The sequence below is a fragment of the Lactuca saligna genome, chromosome 1 (assembly GCF_052625555.1).
Source record: "Lactuca saligna cultivar CGN05327 chromosome 1, ASM5262555v1, whole genome shotgun sequence".
NCBI lineage: Eukaryota > Viridiplantae > Streptophyta > Magnoliopsida > Asterales > Asteraceae > Lactuca > Lactuca saligna.
Window position 1 is genome coordinate 67,334,949 of NC_136417.1, and position 21,604 is coordinate 67,356,552.

The following is a 21,604-nucleotide window of genomic DNA, read 5'->3' on the forward strand; positions in this document are numbered from 1 at the left end:
TCGAAACTATAAACGCAGATGGCGAAGCTACGAGGTGATATAGCCATGGCTCACGACGTGAGCATTAGTTCTCACGACGTGAGCATTAGTTCTCACGACGTGAGAGGCCAAAAATCAGCCTGTAAATAGCCTATTCAACCCTAAGCTTCTTTACACCAAATCATTTTTCGTTTCTCTCATTTACCGAAGCCGTTTTCCCATCCCGAGCCCGACGATCACGAATCGCTGATCGTTTCTAGTCAGATTCTATCAAAGCACACTACAAATGAGTGAATAGTTACTTTCATCTTACACATATATATGAAGTATTTAATATAAATTATGTGTTATGTGTGCACATTATCTGTGTTCTTGGTATCTATTCTGGATGAACAAAAATATACATGTTTTATTTGTCTTGAACTTTATATGTATTTTATACCTATAATTATGATGGGTAAAAGATGAGTATATTAAAAATGAGATAAATGATGAGCGATGATATATGAGTAGTAAAATATGGTGAGAAGCGATGAGCCAAGCGATGACCACCATAGAGGAGCCTCCAAAACCGTCCATGCCATGAAGATTTCTAGAATTGTTTCTTTTGTTCAACCATTGAAAAATTACAATTTACAATTGCACATTTAATTGATTCTAGTTAATCCCAAATTAACTTCAGATTAATTCTGATTAATAATTAATTAATTCTAATTGATTTCTTATTAGTTTATTAACGGTATAAATTAACAAATTAATTATTTAATTATTGATCTTATGTTAATTTATTAATCACATAACAAATTAACATTCAATTAACTATTTCCAATTAATATATTAATCACATAATATATTAACAAAACATTTCTCTCTTTTCTAATATCATTTCTAGCTATTTTTTGTTATACGGACAACCCAAAAGGACTTTGATTCTATTTTAAAGTTTACATAAATTTAGTTATGAGCTTAGACACTTTTATCCAACAAATTCCGCATTCAATAAAAGCACATTAAAAATATATTACAAATACATTAAAAGCATGAGATACATATACATAATAAAATTGTTGGGATTTATACATAATAAAATTGTTGGGATTTTGTATACTACAACATCCTATGGTGCATATACAACCCTAAATGCCTTGGATCTATGTTTTCTCTAATTATACATGTAATAGTGTTTCCAAAGCAATAAGCCTATTACTAGCATACAAATGACATTAACAATATGAAATACTAGTTAGGATGGCATACCTTTTATATAGCTTGAAACCTTGTTGTATTTGGCATTAAGAGCTTAGTACCAAAAGTATGAATGCTTCAAATGACTCACAAATCACCTAGGAAAAAGGTGACTCTTGAGATAGAATTCCTTCCACAATAAAATCAACTCCATGAACTCCAAGTCCCACTAGTGAACGATTTGGCTATGTACTCACATATTTATATGTAGAATTCCAAGGGTCATGGGTTAACCATAATCCGTACCCATGGGTTTTATGATCCATGGTTCATGTGACCTAACTCTTTATGTGTCCATACCTAAACTTGGTCCAACATGGATCATAAGCCCAACACATATTAGTCCCTATTGATGTAATTAGTCTCTTTTGATCACTAAATTAATTCTTGATCAATACTAATTAAAACATATGATTTCATATTAATATATTAGAACTTATAATATATTAATAAATCATATATAACCTTCTCTCAAAATTCCATCATAACAAATTGTCCTGGTGTTATGCAACCGAAATAGACCATGCTACTCTCGGGTCGAGTACATACCAATAGTAGTTATGAGCTTAGATATCTAATCCAACAAAAATATCTTACAAATACATTAAAAACATAATGAAAATAAAACATACACTAAAATATAATTAGTTTCCATAAAACTTCGACATTAGACAGTGGCTCTTTTTGTAGGAGTGTGTTCAAATGCACAAGTTGCATCTTCATTGGCTCCCTTTCATTTATTTTTTTTTTTCTCCCTTTATTTCTGTTTTGCACATTTTGTTGATCCAAGTCAAGTCTTATTTCCATGATTTCTACCTCACTCTCTCTACTAGGCCTCATTGCACGAAGTTCTTTAACAATTTCCTTAGAGGACTTACTTTTTTCTTTTCTTTTAGTTACATCTCTACGTGTTGGAAGTTTAATTGTTGAACCGCCACTATTTGATGCTTTTGTGTTGGATTGGACAAAATAGTCCCCTTCTTCCGTACTCCTTGATCTTTTTGTGCTACAACCACTTTCTATCACCCACTTTATATTATGGACGTGATCGTGTTGTGTCATGATCCAGCTGTAAATCCCATTTTCAATGTTTACACATAACGTCATTAAAAACAATTGTGTCACTAAATTTGTTTCCACTTGTCTCATACAATTTATGAGCTTCATTCTCAACATCTTTCATACTCATTCCGCTTCTTCTTTTTCTATACGCTTCTCGATAAATACCAACTCATTTGCAAGCACTTTCACTAAGTCATTTATAACGACCTTTCATTTAAGCTATGTTCCTGTTACCAAGTTTTCATAAGTTTTCCGCCTGATTTGCATCATATAGCTCCTTCACTTGTGCCCATATTGATGTTTTCTTTTGTTGTTTTCCACGACACTTATCTTTACTAACGATACTATATGTTGACATTAAAGTGACATCTCCATTAACATTCCTTTTATCGCCTCTTGCATTTCTTCCAACATTTTGTGAGGTTTTCAATATTTGGGAATTGATTGGTATTTGGGAAGAATTAAGAGCTTTCATAGCCTTGAAAGTTTTGATAATCTTGAGAAGAGTCAATATTTAAAACGAAATTTGAATCCATGATATCAAAGAAATCAAAGGATTTAGAAATGAAGAGTTAATATAAGATATGAACTATGTTAATATTATACTCTATTTATAGAGAAAAAAATTTATAAATTTTAATATTTTAAAAATATTTTTTAACTGAGATAAGTTTGGAATTTTAATGATAATAATTCTTATCCAAAACATATATATATATATATATATATATATATATATATATATATATATATATATATATATATATATATATATAATGAACCATTCAATATTAAACACGCGGCAATAGAAATTTTAGTAATCCCTTGTGAGCTTAGATTGGTGGTGTGGCCTAGGCCGCCAATAATATCACAATGTTTTTCTTTAAATGGAAAAACGGTGAGCGGCTCGTCATATATTATCGATGGGGGTAGTCTAAGATTGAAGGATAAGATAAACAATATATAGGAGAAAGATGAAATGTTAGATATATGTTTAAAACAATGCGGAGCAAGTAGGAAAAAAAATCAAATTAACATGGTTCAAAATAAAATCATATTTATCTTTTTGGATGATCTTCTTTATAATATTTTTATAAATATAAATATAGATAAAGAAGATAGAAGTAAAGATAAATATAAAAGTAAATATATAAATATAGATAGATAAGTAGATAGATAGATATAAATTCTATCTAATTCTGTCTTTTATTATTTCACCTAACAATCCTAACATTTCATCTAACTTACATTTTTATTATCTCATGTAACATCCACTAACATCACCTAATATTTTATCTAATTGGATCTTTTATCATCTTACCTAACACTCTATCTAACTAGGTTTTTTTATTATTTCACCTAACACCCAACTAACACTCATCTAATATTATATATAATTCACTCTTTTATTATCTGAGTAACACTCTATCTAACTCGGTTTTTCATTATCTCATCTAACACTTTATCATATATTTATTATCTCACTTTATCGGTTTTTTATTATCTCACTTAACACTCATCTAACACTTTATCAGATTTTTATTATCTCATATACCAATCATATAACAATTTTTCACATATATACTATGATCTCTATAACACTCATCTAACACTTTTTCACATATCTAATATAATCTTCTCTATGTAAACATGTTTAAATCTTAATTCACATCAAAGTTACACCAAATCATTGTTACCGCTATTCACTCATAAACCTAATTGTCTCCTTCACTCTCAAAATCTATAACTTGTCGAAAATCAATAATTTTCGGTCACTCTCAAATTTATTGTGACCGGTAGGCGGTAGTTAGTCCAAGTTCGTTTTCAAGTTTATTTAAAAGTTATTTATTTCACAAGTGCTAATTATCATCATAGACCTACTAAATATTTCAATATTTTCTAAAACAGAAAATTTCAAACCATTAAACTAATTTCCAGAACTCACTTTTTTATATCTCTATTTAGTATTTATGTTATCATTCCATATTTTTAAGTTACTATCATATTTTACCGAAAACATATTACATATTAGCATTTGTTGGGTCCTATATAATAATATAATATATATCCCTATCTTATATGTCCGCTACCAAACACTCCCCTTAATACAAACGTTACAACACTCGTCACGTTTTATAACACTGTGATATATATGCATCATGCCTGCTAAGTTCTCGCTGATCTGACAGATTCGCCATGAACACATCACACCTCTCTGTAGATCTTCATCATAATCTATATCGTTAATTTCATTTCTACCAGCTCTAGTTTTGATTCGATCAACAACACATGGGCTCCGGGATTGATTACCCTGATCATTCTACGACCCCCACAATCTCCACCACCAGCGGCAGCGCTGGCGGGAGTGGCGGTAGAACTTCTACTGCTGCAACCTTCATCACCCCCAAAACTGAGCCTAAACTCGAAACACCGGAAGTTCCACCTGAACCCGATAAATTTCAAAACCCTATCTCTAGTTTTGGGCTGGGTGCCCCAGTTACTGACTCCGATGTTACATTTTCAGTACCCCGATCCGGTGTGAACAGTCTTCAGTCTGAATTCAATGGGAGTTGGGGGATGTCTCAGACCGAATCGGTGATTAACGTTGAGGAAAATGACGATGTTCATATGGATCCTGATGCACTAGCGCTTGTGCTGGTTCCTGAAGAAGACGAGCTTTCAATCGTCGATTTTCCATCTCGCCGGAAGTCTCAGCGGTCGGCTGAGTTAGTCAGGGTGACGAACCTTGAAATCGCGGACGAGAGGTACTTTCGAGAGGTGGTAAGGAAAACAAGGATGCTGTTTGATTCTCTGTATTTTTTCATTATGTTGGAAGACGAGAAGCGTCGTTCTAATGTCGAAGGACGCGTCGTCCGTGTCCGGGGCGATCTGAAAGCTGCTGCACTGATGAAAACCAACGATCTCTGGTTGAATCGGGAGAAACGTATCGTCGGTGCAATTCCAGGGATTTACGTTGGCGATGTATTCAATTTTAGAACAGAGTTATGCGTTTTGGGCATCCATGGTCAAATTCAAGCCGGAATTGATTACTTAAGCTCGAGCCACAGCTCAAATGGGGAACCAATCGCCACCAGTGTGATCGTCTCCGGTGGGTACGAAGATGATGAAGACAGTGGCGATGTTATCGTGTACACAGGTCACGGTGGACAAGATAAGCACTCAAAACAAGTTGTTCATCAAAGATTAGTCGGTGGAAACCTTGCTATGGAAAGAAGTATGCATTACGGAATTGAGGTAAGAGTTGTTCGTGGGTTGAAATACAAAGGTGGAGCAAGCGATAAAGTTTATGTTTACGATGGGCTCTATAAAATCACTGAATCCTGGTTTGAAATGGGCAAATCTGGTTTTGGAGTATACAAATTCAAACTTGTTAGAATGGAAGATCAACCCGAAATGGGGAGTTCATTACTCAAGTTTGCAGAAACCATCAAAACAAATCCAAAAGAAGCTCGACCTGTAGGGTATTACAGTTTGGACATTTCATCAAAAAAAGAAAACACCCCAGTTTTCTTATTCAATGACATTGATGATAACTCTGAGCCAATGAACTACGAGTATCTTGTAAGAACTGTTTTCCCTCCTTTCATTTATCAGATTTCAGGGAAAGGCGAAGGGTGTGGTTGTGTATCTGGATGTAAACCTGGTTGTGTTTGTGCTAAAAAGAACGGAGGTGAATTTGCTTATGATTTAAATGGGATTTTGTTAAGAGGAAAACCAATAATATTCGAATGTGGGCCCTTCTGTTCATGCCCACCTAATTGTTGGAATCGTGTAACCCAAAAAGGTGTAAAGAATAGATTTGAAGTGTTTAGGTCAATGGAAACGGGTTGGGGAGTTAGGTCATTGGATTTGATCCAAGCTGGATCTTTTATCTGTGAATACACTGGGGTTGTTCTCACCAGAGAACAAGCCCAGGTATTCACAATGAACGGAGAGGATAGTTTAATCTATCCTCTCCGTTTCGGTGACAGATGGGCAGAATGGGGAGATCTGTCACAAGTTTTTCAAGATTATGTGCGACCTTCATACCCATCTGCACCACAATTGGAATTTGCAATGGATGTTTCTAGAATGAGAAATGTTGCTTGTTACATGAGCCATAGTTCGTGTCCGAATGTTTTTGTGCAATTGGTGTTGTTTGATCATGCAAATTTAGGGTTTCCTCATCTTATGTTGTTTGCTATGGAAGATATTCCTCCATTGAGGGAGCTTAGTCTTGATTATGGTGCAGCTGGTGAATGGACAGAAAAATTGCCCATTTGTAACTAAAAAATATGTCTCAAGTTGTTCTTTTGCTTTTTTGTGTATATCTCAGATCAGATCCAGTGGCTTTCATCGTTTATGAGGTAATGATTATTTCTTATCTTTGTAACTAAGTTCAATATTTATGGGTTTTTTAATGTATTGTTTCTTTTTTCACTTAACCTTTGATAGAATGAGTTAAGCCAAAAAGACCTTGCTTTATGTATCAAGATGCTTTACCCTTTTACCTATTTGCCCTTCTTTTTTCCTCCCAACTCACCTCTTGTTAAAATTAGTGAATGTAAGGGTAAAGTGGTCATTTAGTTTCGGTTGGTTTATCAGAAAGGAAAGAAAACCATCTTATATTAACTTAGAGAGACTTCATCACATGTTAAGTGATTTTACTCATGTGAGACTTGATGAACAAAAAACTGGCCCTAAATGACCATTTTACCCTTGCTTTCCAAAAAACGAAGTTCACAATACTAACAATATTTATCGGTTTTAATGTGAGAGGAGTTGGGAGAAGCAAAGAAGAAGGGAAAATAGTTGAATAGGTGAAAAGTTAGGATGTGGAAAACAGTTTACAGATTTCTTGAAAAAGTTTTCAAAAAAAAGGAATGGAATTTTCAATTTTGGTTTTCAGTAGAAAATTTAGAAAATGAGTTTGGTTAAAACTTTTGAGTTTTCCTTTTCAGATTTTAGAAAGTTAGAAAACGTGTTTGGCTGTGTATTTTCTATCAACTTTCATTTTCTAATTTTTCTTGGAAATTTTTTTTGAAAACCAAATCAACCAAACGCTTTTTCAAAATTTTAATTTTCATGGAAAACTAGAAAATTTTCCGCAACCAAACGCATTCTTAGTGTCTTAATACATTAAGTCAGGTTTTTTTGACTTAACCCAATAAGTCATACATGTATAGGCGTCCAGATTAAGTGTTTTACCCATTAAGCAAAACAAGAAAGAACTTCTAAGTTAAATATTCACAATTTCTTTTAATTTAATCAATATGTTTGCTTAATCCATTTGAATCTTGTGTTTTGTAGATGGTATAAAGAAGATGATAAGTTGGCTAAAATTCTGCATCTCGGTTTCCAAATATATCACATCTCATCTTCTTCCACTATATAAGGAAAGGTATCTATTTCCAAATTAGGTTGCCTATATTAAAACTATAGCTCCTTTCTCTTTTGGCTTTTGGTTTTTGAAATGCATAACACACAAGGGTCATCAAGATGGGAAATGATGCATGCATCTTCAAACTTGAAAGTTGAAGTTGCAATTAAAGAAGCAAATTTTGTGTATCTATGAAGTTTATATATATACATATCAAGTGTAGATGACTTAAAAAACTACATCTTATACCATTTTTGATGTTGTTTTGGCTTTTATTTTTGTACAAATTAATATAAAATTCTGTAGATTCTGTATAGAGATGGAATCAATGAACGCTTAAATGGTCCTTTCGGTTTTTGATATAAGTTGGTAGTATGCATGTAATAAACTTGCTAAATTCCACAAAGTCAACTTACTCAACTTTACTAATAAAGATAAAAGCAAATGGTTTAGTTGTGGACTATAAAAAATGTTGAGAAAGACCATTATAAGTTGATATCATACATATAAAAAAGTAGGGCTGTCAAATCGGGCATTCATGTCGTGTTTTTGTCTGACACGACACGATAAATTTTTGTATAACACGAACACGGCACGCCACGATGTCGTGTTTTTTTTCATTAACACGAAAACGAACCAATTAAAATACGATAATACGACACAACAAAGATAATATTACATAACTATTAGTGTATTTCGTTCATACTTAAAAATATATAACACGACAACAACATGCTTAATCGTGTCAATTTAAGAACAAGAATACTACACGACATTGTGTTTTTTAATTTTGACACGAAAACGACACGAATTCGAATTTTGATTTCGTCCCGATTTCGTTTCGTTTCATTTATTTTTGTCGTGTCGTGTTATAAATTGACATCCCTATAAAAAAGATTGAGTTTTACGAAGCAAAAGTTGTGGGCAATGCTAATGTCAAGTTGGAAATAAGTTTTTTTTATCCTTTTCTTTTTTGTAAATATATTAGAGGCTTAAGGCTTTTTATTTAGACCATCTTTCCAATATATGTCCAAAAGCAACTTTAATAAATTAAAAAATGATTAAAGATAAATGAAAATAATTTTATCATTTGTTCCCCTCTTATTCAATATACCATATGATATTTTTTCTATTTTTTTTTATTTTCGTTTAATTCCATTTAGCAATTTCTGGTTTATTTTTTTTGCTTTTCTCTTACACTATTGAAATAAAAGTTCACTAAATTTTAAACAAAATTGACTACCTCCTTTAATGCTCATGTAAATTGTAATGGAATGTATTAAATTCAACAAAATTGACTACCTCCTTTAATGCTCATGCTCATGTAAATTGTAATGGAATGTATTAAATTCAAATAATGTTTTTTAATTGTCAAACATAATTTTCGTTCATTTCTTTTTAAATTCACCTAATTTGGAGATAAATATGGAAAATTTTCTTTCATTCACAACTAATACTATAGAATTTCAAATCAGATATTGATATCATTTCCAAAATCATTTTTGTAAACTATGTATAAGATTATAAAGTTGTTATCACATTTTCTTGAAAGCATGTAATGCTTACCAATTTATATTATGTTGAAAAAAATCGTCTCACACTTAATAAATAAATAAGATATTGTTATTTGGTTTATTTTCTTTTATTTTAATAACCAAAATCAATATGAAATTTAAGATATTAATTCGGTTTTTGCGTAAAGAATCCAAAATCCAAATATCATGACCATGTAACCATATAGTTTTATCCAAATTGTTGAAATTGAACAATTTTTTTATTGGTTTTATCCAAAAAGTGAAGTTTCACTTTATAAACACATATGAGAGGTATTTACGCTGAAGAGAGTGGTGCCACAGGAACCGCACCCCCTCCTTTGATACATAGGAGCCACATTATTTTTACCACACACAGGGAGTGGAAACCATGGTAGAGGAAGAGAGAGGTGAGAGAAAAGAGAAGAGAGTGAAAGACACATAAATAAAGAGAGAGAAGAAAGAGGGTGCGGCCATTTCTAACCGCACTATGGCCAAAACCGCACCCAGGGGACGGTGTTTGCGGTCCAGGTGGCAAGTGTGCGGCTTGGAACCGCAGTCCACTCCTTCAAGCCTTATAGGATGGAATAGTCTAGAATCTAAAAGTTGTTTTTGATTGAGATCATTTTTAATTTCTATGTTGCCACATGCATTCTGCAAAAAGCAAGAAGGTATATTTCTCGACAAGGGTTTGCGCAATATCCATGTTATCATGTGGTCACATCATTTTGCCCAATAACAAGAGAGGAATATTTACCCAAAACAATTTGGGAGTAGTAAAGACATTGGTATTGAATAAGAAAATGAAATGCTTTGGTTTTCAAAAGTCCTAGCCCAACGAAGACAGCCGATGATATTCAGATAATTTCTTTCCATTGGTTGAAATATAGATACGGGTTTAGTTCTTTAAATTGGTTAGACTGGTGTAATTCTTCTATTTCATTTCTTTGTATGCTGTAATTATTCTAACGTCTCGTTAGTTTCGTTTTAATGTGATTCTGCCGTTAAAAAAACATTTGTAGAATATTCATCCTCCGGTTTACAAGTTGTGACACCCCTTAAATGTTAGGATACAAACAAATCAATCAGCCCAAATATTGTGGAAGCCCCAACAAATATGAGGTCTAAAACATCACTTGATAGACCGGTCGTTTCGGATTAGTTTTGAAAATCTGGTCTTTTTGGAATCGGTCTCAAAACAGTCTGGTCCGACTTTTAGTCAGACCGGTCTTTTCTCAGATTTGGTCTTGATCTCAAAGTCGTTTCGTGCATCTTTTTCCGTTTCCAATTTTCCCGTTAACAAATATATAATTAACAATTATTTAAAATGATTCACTAAAATTTAATAAACGAGAAAAAGAAAGAAGTTAGATATTTTGTGATTTAAAATTGTATAATTAACACAAAATAATATATTTATAAACTTTGGTTTCCTTTTTTTTACTACGGCCTCGGAACTTTGGTTTCCTTTTTTTCGGACCAGACTTATTGGGACAAGCCTTGGACGGTCTGTTTTTTTACTAGTCCCAAACGGTCTTAGGCCGTTACTTTTTCGGTCCAGTCTCGTTTTAGACCGGTTCGGGTTTCGGTCTTGATCTGAGCCCAGTCTTTTTGTGCATGTCTATCGGTGGATGCCACTAGAATTGACATCAAGACTAGTATTATTATCAACCAAAATTCATTCAATGATCATGGTACTAGAAAATGGTTCTACTAACTCCATGTAGCATTCCGGAAAGTTTCACATCATTTGTATTAAAAACAAGTTTGTTGTATAGGTTGAAAAAAAGGTGACACATTGCATAAACAACTATTACCTCCTTTATCAACATATACTCAATCATACAAAAAACTCACACTTGTTACAAAACAATTACACAAATTCGTATAATCAACTTCAACCAAAGCTCGCTATGCAAAAACTTTACTAAAAAAAGTTATTTGTTTCCATGAAGAGCTTAAAAACTCGTTTGGAACAAAGAGTTCATTCTTGAGAATTGGTGGTTCCATTTTTACCAAGGCCTCGTTGTCTTGCTCTTTCCATCTTTCGTTTACGCCATTCCTCTAGAGCTGAAAAAACACCCAAAAACATATAGAGTCAGAGTGTATCTTTTTTGAAAAAACAACTTATAATTTGTTCAAAATTTTACTAATTTATTTTGTGAAATCAAGAAAGTAAAGTAATTACCTTTTTGGTTATCAGCATCTGAATAGGAGCGATGATTGTTCAGCCTAGATATCAAATCAAGTGCAGCAGATTGTTTCGCATCTTTTTCTTGAACAGTTTCAACTTCTTCATGACCTTCTCTCTCAATTTCTCTAACCTATTTTCCATTTTCCAATCAAAATAAATTCACATTAAGGAAAATAAATCTCAATCTGTCGTTTTTATTCAAGATCATCTAATATCAACACACCCATTAGATGGAGTCATGATTTGAGGATAATCGTAGGGATATTTGCAGGAAATAACAACGAACGACTATCACTTTTTTTTAGTAATAATGAAATAAAAAAGAAAGCAGAAGAAAATGTCCAGTTTAATGCTATGATTATGAAAAAGATTTGATTATTTCCTGCAATTATCTCTATAATCTAATTCAACTGAAACTTATTCACATAGACACTCAAAACTTACTCTTTTTATAAGTTCTACAGGTTCCATAGCACGACGTAGTTCTTCAGATTCCTTCACATACTTAAGCAGAACTAAATTTCAAAAGGCAATTTTATCAGATGCTTTGAAGATACGTTCTCAACGAAGAATTAGCAACATAAATAAACAACATGAAATAGTAATAGTTTGGTCTAAACTACATCATATGACCTAAACCCCAAAATCTAAAACATAGAAACCGACAATTATGCCAACAAAATAGGGGGTTTTGAGCAATCAATAGGAAAGAAGTAATGGGAACAACAAAAGGATTAATTTATTACGAATACACAGTAATCTAAGTAGAAATGGAACCCTACATTAAAGAGAGGTGAAGTAAGTGAAATGCACCTGAATCGGATCCATTAGAGGTGGGAGAAGATAGAAAGCAGTGAATCAAAAACAGAGCAGTGATCAAATTTAAGAAACAGACGACGATGGTGGCGTTTCTAAAGGAGAATCTCGACATCGCTCTTCCACCCCATTGCTGCAACCTCTCCGTCATCTTCATTATCAAAACAAAAAGAAATGAATTGGGAGTTGAATTATTGAAACTTGAAAGCAATATGTTTATAAAAACCCCTCAAAACCTTTTGAGTTTACACTTCTTCCCCTCGTACTTTGAGTAAAAAATGAAAAATGAAAAAAGCGTGGTCGGCAGGATTCGAACCTGCGCGGGCAAAGCCCACATGATTTCTAGTCATGCCCGATAACCACTCCGGCACGACCACTTTGTTGTCTTTGTTGAGCACTCATAATATATGTAATGAAAGCTTCACATTATCATCTTTCGATTCTTCCCTACGTTGTCACAGCCGTTCCATAAAACTTATCAAAACCTCAGTCATAAACTGACGGTTGAATCTCTTTGGAGGATTTTGGTATTCGGGGATGTGAAAGATAGCTCTAATACAATCATTGTCGAGATGTTCATTGCATCGACAGAGTTCGTTTGAGTTCTAAACAGGTAAAGTAAACACCTTTGATGCTTTACATATCATCTTGAATCTTCCAAAACAAATTCATCAAAAAAAAATCTTGAATGTTCATGCTATTACGAGCAAGATTTTTCAAATGCAAGAAGGGTTTTGATTTCAACATAAATCCCCTTTTGCGTAAGCTTCAAATTTAGCATCTAATTCAAGTTATTGCTAATTTGCTATCGCATCTTCGAAAACACGACTCAAATGGTATAATTCCACCTCAAGTTTTGTGGATTTTGTGTAGTTTTACACTAATTGTTCTTCAGTGTAATTGATTATGTGTTAATTTGATACTCTACAGATACGTTGTCTTGTTTCAAACCAATTGAATCACTTAAAGAACAGTTTAATGGCTCTTACACTATTAAGAGGCATTCAATCTCGCCCATTATTACCACGTCCCTCCACCTTCATAACAAGAAAACACGTTTTCTTCTGTTCAATGCAAAACACACAAACCGAAACAACAACCACAACAAAAACAAAACAACAAACTCATTCCAACTTCACAGAAACACCTCGAGCGAAAGCTGTTGAAAAAGTTCTTAAAGATTATGAAGCAATCATCGGTATAGAAACACACGTCCAGCTGGCGACAATGACAAAAGCCTTTTGTAGCTGTGCTTACAGTTACGGGTCACAACCAAATTCATGTATTTGCCCCGTTTGTATGGGTTTACCCGGTGCTTTACCCGTTTTGAATTCAAAAGTGATAGAGTATGCAGTGATGCTTGGTGTTGCACTCAATTGCAAGTTGTCTTTGAATTCAAAGTTTGATAGGAAACAATATTTTTATCCTGATCTTCCTAAAGGGTACCAAATTTCACAATTTGATATTCCAATTGCTACAAATGGGTTCATTGATTTGGATCTTCCACTTGAGTTTGGTGGAGGGCATAGAAGGTTTGGGATTACTAGGGTTCATATGGAGGAGGATGCAGGGAAGCTTCTTCACACGGGATCCGGGAGTTATTCTCAGGTGATTATTTAAAAACCAGGGATAGTTTGGTAATTTTTTTAGTATTTAACATTTGTTTGTTGGAAACAGGTTGATTTGAACAGAGCAGGGGTACCTTTACTTGAAATAGTTTCTGAACCTGATATGAGAAGTGGAATTGAGGCTGCAGAATATGCTGCAGAATTACAAAGGGTAGTGAGATATTTGGGGGTTAGTAATGGAAATATGCAAGAAGGATCACTTCGTTGTGATGTCAATGTTTCCATTCGTCCAATTGGCCAATTAGAATTTGGCACCAAGGTATAAATATAAATATATAAATTATAAAAATACTTCCCTTTTTCTTCTTCATTATATTAAATATCAAGGTAAAATGAAGATCATCTAGAAAAGATCTTGGGCCCCGTTTGTGCAAAAGACAATGAGAAAAAGGACAGTAAATGCAAAAACAAAACAAATAAAGAATATTGTATGTGCAAAAGACGTAAATGCCCTCGTCATGGTTTTTGAATGATAGGTGGAGATAAAGAATCTGAATTCATTTTCAGCAATGAGTAGAGCTATTGATTTTGAGATTGCAAGACAAGCAGCATTATATAACCAAGGGCAAGCTGAGGAAATTGTACAAGAAACACGTCTATGGGAAGAAGGAGCTCAGGTATTGTATTTGTAACGTGTTTTCTTCCTCATTAGGGGCATTTTGGTCATTTTAGAATGCTTATCTTTTTTCTTTGCTCTTATTGTTAGAAAACAGTTACAATGAGGAAAAAGGAAGGACTTGCAGATTATCGATATTTTCCCGAACCTGACCTTCCGGAAGTTGTATTCACAGAAGAATATGTCAATGGAATCCGTGATTCCTTACCTGAGCTTCCGGAATTGAAAAGAAGAAGATATGAGGAAATGGGTTTAAGCATGCAAGATGTCCTTTTTCTTGCCAATGATGTGAATGTATGTCATAAGGATAGAAAGGGCATTAAAGTCTTTTTACACAAACAAGATATTAAGACCAAGTCCATGTCTCACCTTTTTAGGCGGGACAAGATTTGCAATCTTTGTCTCATTGACACCGGTCAGTCATTATCTGTCATCTGTCAACTGTCAACTGTCTAAATTTACTTATTTGGGTATTCAGGTTGCGGATTTTTTTGATGCCACAATAGCAAAAGTACCCGATGTAAAATTAGCAGCTAATTGGATCATGGGAGATATTGCTGCATACATGAAGAATGAAAAGTTGTCTATCAATGAAATAAAACTTAGCCCTCAAGAATTAAGTGAGTTGATAGCTTCTATAAAAAGTGCAACTATTAGTGGAAAGATAGGGAAAGAGGTGTGTATCTTTATTCGATTATTGCTTAATATCTTATAAATGTTCATAAAAACTGAAACTTTATTGATGTTGTTCAAGATTTGTGTGTAAAATTCTGCAGATACTCCTTGAACTTATGGAAAAGGGTGGAACTGTTAAGGGACTTATCAAAGAGAAAGATCTTGTACAGGCAAGCTCTTTGTTCTATATTGTTTTTAAACAAGAGGGTAAAATGGTCATTTACTCACATTCGTATAGTAGAAAAAAGAAACACTTTTTATGTATACAACAAGCTATATATGGGTGTGTTTCTTTTTGACTTAAAAAGAACAACTTAATAGATAAAGTTTGAAAAAGGAAGCTTTTTCAATTAAGTTTTAATTTTTTACAATGTGCCCTTATTTATTAAAAAAGTTACTTTTTTTTTAATTACAGATAGTTGACCCTGTTGAGATTGAGAAAATAGTTGATAAAGTAATTACTAATAACCCAAAGCAATTGGAACAATATCGTGGGGGTAAAACCAAGTTGCAAGGCTTTTTTGCAGGGCAGGTTGGTCTTTTTATCTCTAAACTGAGCATCTCATAAATTCATGTTAGGGTTTTTTTTTTAAATGTTATAATTTAAGCTTTTTAAACCAAATTATCAGGTGATGAAAGAATCAAAGGGCAAAGCAAATCCAGGGCTTGTGAACAAGATTCTTCTTGAAAAATTAAACGCCAAAAACTGATAAGGTATCTATAAGGATCTTTTTTTGTTACTCTTCTCTTATATTTTTTGAATATTTTGATCTTATGAACTTGAATTTTGTTGTAAACATGCAGATTGTGTAGCCATTTCTTTTTCGGATGAAATCCCACCCAAGAGTTGTTACCTATGAAAACAAGGCAAAGGGCGTTTTCGTATTTTTACAAACCACAAGAAATTGGATATGTTTATTTTTAGATTATAGGTTGCAACTGTATTTCACATTCATCTTGAATATTGTTTCTTACCATTTATTGCAGCTAATGCTAAACAAGCTAGTTTTTTATCCTCTTGTGTTGTGGTTGAAATGCAAAGTTAGAGCTATGAAAATGAAATTATGTTTCTTTACAAATAATAGCAATTTACATATCTTTATTGATAACAACAATATCATGTAACCTAATGTTTGTAATCTTGTAAGTTTCAAATTGCATATCGCTCTTTCTTCATCTTCTAGAATCATATTATGTAATATGATGCACGCGTACATTACATGTTGCAACTTTTTCACTTCATATGATCGTGTTCTGACTTGTAGTACTTGTCGTGCTTATATGATCGTGCGACTTTCTAAGGTAGATGTCGTTGAATACCAACTGCTAATCGAGAACATTGATGTTTGCACCAGCTTGACCAAAAAATACATGTCATATCCAAAGATCATGTGATGCGATTGCTTCTAGAATATTTGTCAGCTCTCTATGATCGCCTCTCAGGTATTGACCCCGACATGTGTTGGGGCATAATGCCCACGACCGATGCATACAATCGATGTTACCTAGCATTCCCGGAAACCCATGCCTATTTTCATCCATCGTGTATAATTGGTGGACAACATTGATCGTCGGTTTGCGCAAATATCGTTCCCCGTAAACCAAAGTAATAGCTTTCGCAAACTTGTACACAGTTTCCCATGTGGTATGCTCGGATATCCTCAAATACTCGTCTCATTTATCTGTTCTGATGTCGTATGCTAATTAACGAACTGCGATTGTGCATTTTTGAATTAGAGAAAAACATTTTCTTTGTCTGTCGCATCCCGCTTCAATTGGAAATATGGAAATCGACCTTCCAAATTGCCAACAATACGTAAAAGTAACTCTTTCCTCATCCGAAACCGTCGTCGAAACTTTTTAGCGTACCCGATGTCATCTGCAAAATAGTCTTCTATAAGACGATTGTATTTGGCATCGTAATCTCTCTTCAGCGGAGGTCTTCTTTGTTTGAGGTTGTGAACGTGAACTTTGACCTTGTCGGTTTTGGAAATACATCACTGTTTTTGTCATGATGGAACCGACAAATAATGTCTCTTCTTGCACGATTGAATCAGATGATGCAGATGACGATAACAAAATTGTGGTTGAGTGAGTTTTTTTGAAAGAATATGTAGAAATAAGTGTGAAAATTACGTTAGATTTGTTTGGTATTTATAGAGTGGTACATGTATTAAAATATTTAATTTTTAAATATTTATTGTATTTTGCCAAGTAACCATTGCATTCAAGAGAAAGAAAAAAATCCGGCCAATCACACATAGAGAGAGGGCATGGTACCCCCCACCCCCCGTCCTGCACCACACCTCTTAGCCTAAAGATATTATCTTTATATATTGTTCTTATTGGTAGAATAATACAAGTATGTTGCTATTATAGATTTTAAAATTTTAAATAACCATTACTATTTTGAAGCCAACAAGCTTTTCCATTTGTAGTTGTAAAAACAGTTCAAGAAACTAACCAATAATTAGGGATATATACAGTAAAGTCTCAATATTTTTATCAATTTGACAAGAAAATCCTAAACTTATTTTTTTGACAGTAAAATCCAAATTACTGGCAGTTTTTGACACTTTTACCCTTTTTCCCGGTTAGCCGGTAATTAGGATTTTTTTGTCAACAAAATAAAGTTTAGGACTTTCTTGTTAAATCGTCAATTAGGACTTTACTGTCAAAAAAATAAAGTTTATGATTTTTTTTGTCAAATCGTTGAAAATATTGGGACTTTATTGTATATATAATTTTTTTTGGTTAGAAATTTAATGGTATGATACTCTTTAAGCATAAAAGTTATTGAAAAATTCTCTAATCATCTAGATCGTATTGAAATCCTTTACGTTTGCTTCTTGTTAAATCGTTTTTTTAATCTCAACAACCCGACATTGAAAAAAATTGAGATAATCAAGAAAAAAAGAATCAGGGTTGTGTTGGCTTTTTGCAGTCTCAAAAATGGAGAAATAAGAAACCGAAAAAAACGAAATTGTCCTTCTTTCCCTTCTCCACATTCAAACCCTTTTGACTAGGCATGTGTTGTTTGTGTTTGTATAAAACAAAGGCAATTTCGTTTTTTTTAGGTTTCTAATTTCTCCATTTTTAAGACTACAAAAAACCAACACAACACTGGTTCTTTCTTTCTTTCTTGATTATCTAAATTTTTTTTAATGTCGGTTTGTTGAAATTAAAAAACAATTTAATAAGAAGCAAACGTAAAGGATTTCAATAGGATCTAACTTATTAGAGAAGGTTTCAATAACTCTTATGCTTAAAGAGTATCATACCATTAAATTTCTAACCAAAAAAAATTATATATCCAGTAAAGTCCCAATATTTTCAACGATTTGACAAAAAAATCCTAATTGACGATTTGACAAAAAAGTCCTAAACTTTATTTTTTTGACAAAAAAACCCAATTACCGGCTAACCGGGAAAAAATGGTAAAAGTATCAAAAACTGCCGGTAATTTGGACTTTACTGTTAAAAAAATAAATTTTAAGATTTTCTTATCAAATCGATGAAAATATTGAGACTTTACTGTATATATCCCCCAATAATTACTTTATAGAGTCAATAATCAGCATATCAATTTCAAAATCAAAAAATTATAACAAAATAGAAAAAGAAAAAAACATAACAATCTATACATAACCAAACTAAAAAGAAATTAGTGTGTTTGACCCCAAAAAGTCAACATCTCATATCATAAACAAAAGAGTAACAAAAATATATGCAATTTAAATATTCAAAGTTCATCATGCATCATCGGTTGTTCCAAGTTAAAGTCAACATTCGGGCCCACATGTCCATTGACCCGACCCATGTGGTTCATAGCACCACCTACATCTGCCCTCTCAACAATTTCCGCTTTATTAGCCATAGCAGCTTTTATCGAAGCAAGAGCTATGTTTTTCAACTTTAGTATTCCAATTCTCTTTGAAACAACATAAAGAACAACTAACAAGAAAATCACCGCTCCCACAATACCTATAATCCTGCAAACATGATATTCAACCTTAAAAAAATAATTTTTAAAGATGAATCTTGAAAAGAAAATAATATAAGATTGATTTTGTTTAACTTGTCAATAACATCTTGGCGTTTCATTGTTGAAAGCAAGTTACGCGTTCTCATTAGTAGTGATCGATGACCTTTGTATTCACTTTCTGCTTTCTTTAACACTCCTGTTGATTCCTCTGTACTAAACAAAAATATATTTTTATTTAAAATTATCAACACCATTATAATTTTAAAATAAGGGGTTGTTTCTTTTTTTGAACCTTAGGGTAAAATGGCTAAATGGGTAAATGATGTTTGTTGTGTGGATAAAGTGATGTATACATAAGGTTTGTTTCTTTTATAGACTTGATGAAACTGTTTGAATGAATGATACTTAAATGACCATTTTACCCTTATATTCTAACATAACAATTTTCAAAAGTAGGAAATGGAAAGATTAAGATGAATCAAAGGACAAACCAAAAGCCATGAGTGTGTTTCCACTTCGTTCAACCTCCTGTAAATACATTAACAAGTAAGAAAGAGATATCATGTATCATAGTTGATGAGGATGAGAAGGGCATTCATGTCTTTTGCTTAGATAAGACATCGATAGTAAGTCTCTATCTATCCCACATTCTTGGGTGGGACAGAGACAAAAAGTTACAATTTTTATCTCATTGACAGTAATGTGGGTCCCAGTTCAATGCATGTCAAACACAGTATAATTTGTTATATGAAATCATGAGTAAATGAAATTAGGGTTTAAGAGAAACAAACCTGAACCATTAACTGTCGAGTCCTACGAAGGCTTTCTGTAATGCTTTCTGCTGCTGATGTCATTCCAGCTTTTGTCCTGATTGTAAAAAGATACTACTTTTAGAGTAACTTAAGTAAATGTATACTGATTTTAACAATATTGACATAAGGAATATAGAGAAAGAAATTGGAGTATTATAAACATTGATGAAAATTATGGTAATACATACTGTAAATTACGCCTTCTAACTGTTGACTCTTCTCCACCACCCAAGAGAAGCTCCCTCTGATACCAAATATGATAAATATAAGATCACATTTATAAGCCTTTAAGTTGATCTACAGGTTATTGAGCTAGTGTATGTATAACTTTGGGCTTTTATGCATTTAGTGACCCCAAATGATGCAATTACTTAATCACCATTATCGAAGAAAAGGAAAGATATATGGATGGAATGGAATTGTAATGTACCTCCTCTTTCGCAGCTTTCCTCATATTAGATTTTGCTTGCAGATTAGCATGTCTCAAACTTGATCGCAGACTAAACAAGAAAATACAAGAATTGGGTATTTCGATTTGGATTGAAAATTATCTAGACTTTGGTATGGATTGAGAATTGGGTGGCGTACCTTTGAATTTGTTTGCTCCATGAGAGAAGCAACATTCGGGCATTTTGAATATGATCATCTGTAGGAAGTTGAGGGACCAAAAGATCAAGATTGAATTGTGCCGTAGTCAGCAAAGAGAGTCCGTCTTGAGCAAGGCCGTTCAATCTGGGCAAAGAATCTTTCTTGGCAACGTCACCGGTGGCGGTGGATCTTGATTTCCCGTAGTTTTCGATGGCGTGAATGTGGTCTAGGGTTTGAACATACCCATCGTCCCAGTCTTTCTTTGTCTTGTTGAATTCCTCGATAACAACATCTGTGGGAGATGATGCTTTTACCTCCATGATTTCCCAGGAATCGCGTGATTTATGAAGGTTGGTTCTTTGAAGAACATGAAATCATTCGGTTAACCCTCCAGGCTACAGGATAACCCAAGGTTGAACCCGAGGTATCTAAACAGGTTTTCAGCCGGATCATTGGGATAAAAACTTAAAAATATAATATATTTTTTGTTTTGCAGTTATTAATTTAATTTCATATTTTCACATTGAATTTATTGAACTAGGGATGGATAGTTTGTCCCAATTCCCGATCTCTTACTGGTACCGTACCGGAAGCGGTACCGAACTGTACCGAATTTAAAAATACGGGACGATACTTGGTACTTCAAATACATGAAATTCGAGAATCGGTACCGCCGGTACCGACACTAGTACCGAGTACCGGGACCGGTGATGTTAATTCGGTTTGGTACTCGGGATTAACTTTCGATCAAATTCGGTATTCGGAAAATCGGAAACGGGACGGGTCGGTACCGGTTCCGTCCAACACTCATCCCTATATTGAACTGTTTAAAATGCATGACAAAACTGTAATTTTGGTCCCTATGGTTAGCAAAAATATGTGGATAGGATCCAAAAATTTTCCAACTTGCAACATTAGTCCAAAATCAGAAGTTTTTTTGTGGTTTTAGTCCTTTAAAAGTTGAAATGATTATTTTGTCATTTTAATTTCTTTTTTAATTTTTTATATTTGTTTTAACACCCTTTTAATTTAATAATAATAAAAAAAACAAGAACCCTCACCCACCGTATCCATACCCCTCTCTCTAGAAGT

General features: G+C 33.4%; 3 protein-coding genes, 1 non-coding gene and 1 pseudogene across 5 annotated transcripts; 2 read left to right on the forward strand and 3 right to left on the reverse strand.

Annotated features, from left to right (window-relative positions):
- Window positions 1-4,372: 4,372 nt before the first annotated feature.
- Window positions 4,373-8,012, forward strand: LOC145039031 (histone-lysine N-methyltransferase family member SUVH9 pseudogene; annotated as a pseudogene). The gene is made up of 2 exons (XR_013679700.1): window positions 4,373-6,653; window positions 7,597-8,012. The product of XR_013679700.1 is annotated as a histone-lysine N-methyltransferase family member SUVH9 pseudogene (transcript).
- A 2,915-nt stretch (window positions 8,013-10,927) lies between these two features.
- LOC144999046 (uncharacterized) lies at window positions 10,928-12,378 on the reverse strand. Its single transcript, XM_078958684.1, has 4 exons — window positions 12,206-12,378; window positions 11,837-11,907; window positions 11,387-11,522; window positions 10,928-11,268 (listed from the first exon to the last, which is right to left on the reverse strand). The coding sequence occupies exons 1-4, from the start codon at window positions 12,363-12,365 to the stop codon at window positions 11,183-11,185; spliced, it is 453 nt and encodes a 150-aa protein (XP_078814810.1). The 5' UTR covers window positions 12,366-12,378; the 3' UTR covers window positions 10,928-11,182.
- Window positions 12,379-12,503: 125 nt separating this feature from the next.
- TRNAS-AGA (transfer RNA serine (anticodon AGA)) lies at window positions 12,504-12,585 on the reverse strand. Its single transcript has one exon. It is a non-coding gene; the product is annotated as a tRNA-Ser (tRNA).
- An 84-nt stretch (window positions 12,586-12,669) lies between these two features.
- Window positions 12,670-16,140, forward strand: GATB (GLU-ADT subunit B). The gene is made up of 10 exons (XM_078987192.1): window positions 12,670-12,821; window positions 13,139-13,816; window positions 13,886-14,095; window positions 14,313-14,453; window positions 14,543-14,746; window positions 14,931-15,128; window positions 15,229-15,297; window positions 15,543-15,659; window positions 15,757-15,841; window positions 15,932-16,140. Exons 2-9 carry the CDS (start codon window positions 13,187-13,189, stop codon window positions 15,835-15,837), a joined length of 1,650 nt encoding a protein of 549 aa, XP_078843318.1. The 5' UTR covers window positions 12,670-12,821; window positions 13,139-13,186; the 3' UTR covers window positions 15,838-15,841; window positions 15,932-16,140.
- Window positions 16,141-18,745: 2,605 nt separating this feature from the next.
- ATSEC20 (Sec20 family protein) lies at window positions 18,746-20,954 on the reverse strand. The gene is made up of 7 exons (XM_078987198.1): window positions 20,513-20,954; window positions 20,355-20,424; window positions 20,113-20,168; window positions 19,904-19,979; window positions 19,604-19,640; window positions 19,206-19,320; window positions 18,746-19,119 (listed from the first exon to the last, which is right to left on the reverse strand). The coding sequence occupies exons 1-7, from the start codon at window positions 20,830-20,832 to the stop codon at window positions 18,870-18,872; spliced, it is 924 nt and encodes a 307-aa protein (XP_078843324.1). The 5' UTR covers window positions 20,833-20,954; the 3' UTR covers window positions 18,746-18,869.
- Window positions 20,955-21,604: the final 650 nt, after the last annotated feature.

What these genes read in the sequence shown, in the direction of transcription:
- GATB (XM_078987192.1), top strand. Translation starts at nt 13,187, where the DNA reads ATGGCTCTTACACTATTAAGAGGCATTCAATCTCGCCCATTATTACCA. An exon ending in GATCCGGGAGTTATTCTCAG is followed by an intron (nt 13,817 to 13,885) that starts GTGATTATTTAA and finishes TGTTGGAAACAG; the next exon opens with GTTGATTTGAACAGAGCAGG. An exon ending in GTGGAAAGATAGGGAAAGAG is followed by an intron (nt 15,129 to 15,228) that starts GTGTGTATCTTT and finishes AAAATTCTGCAG; the next exon opens with ATACTCCTTGAACTTATGGA.
- ATSEC20 (XM_078987198.1), bottom strand. Translation starts at nt 20,832, where the DNA reads ATGGAGGTAAAAGCATCATCTCCCACAGATGTTGTTATCGAGGAATTC. An exon ending in TGGAGCAAACAAATTCAAAG is followed by an intron (nt 20,425 to 20,512) that starts GTACGCCACCCA and finishes TTTCTTGTTTAG; the next exon opens with TCTGCGATCAAGTTTGAGAC. An exon ending in CTCGACAGTTAATGGTTCAG is followed by an intron (nt 19,641 to 19,903) that starts GTTTGTTTCTCT and finishes ATGTATTTACAG; the next exon opens with GAGGTTGAACGAAGTGGAAA.
- LOC144999046 (XM_078958684.1), bottom strand. Translation starts at nt 12,365, where the DNA reads ATGAAGATGACGGAGAGGTTGCAGCAATGGGGTGGAAGAGCGATGTCG. An exon ending in CTCTAATGGATCCGATTCAG is followed by an intron (nt 11,908 to 12,205) that starts GTGCATTTCACT and finishes TTTGAAATTTAG; the next exon opens with TTCTGCTTAAGTATGTGAAG. An exon ending in CTGTAGAACTTATAAAAAGA is followed by an intron (nt 11,523 to 11,836) that starts GTAAGTTTTGAG and finishes AATGGAAAATAG; the next exon opens with GTTAGAGAAATTGAGAGAGA.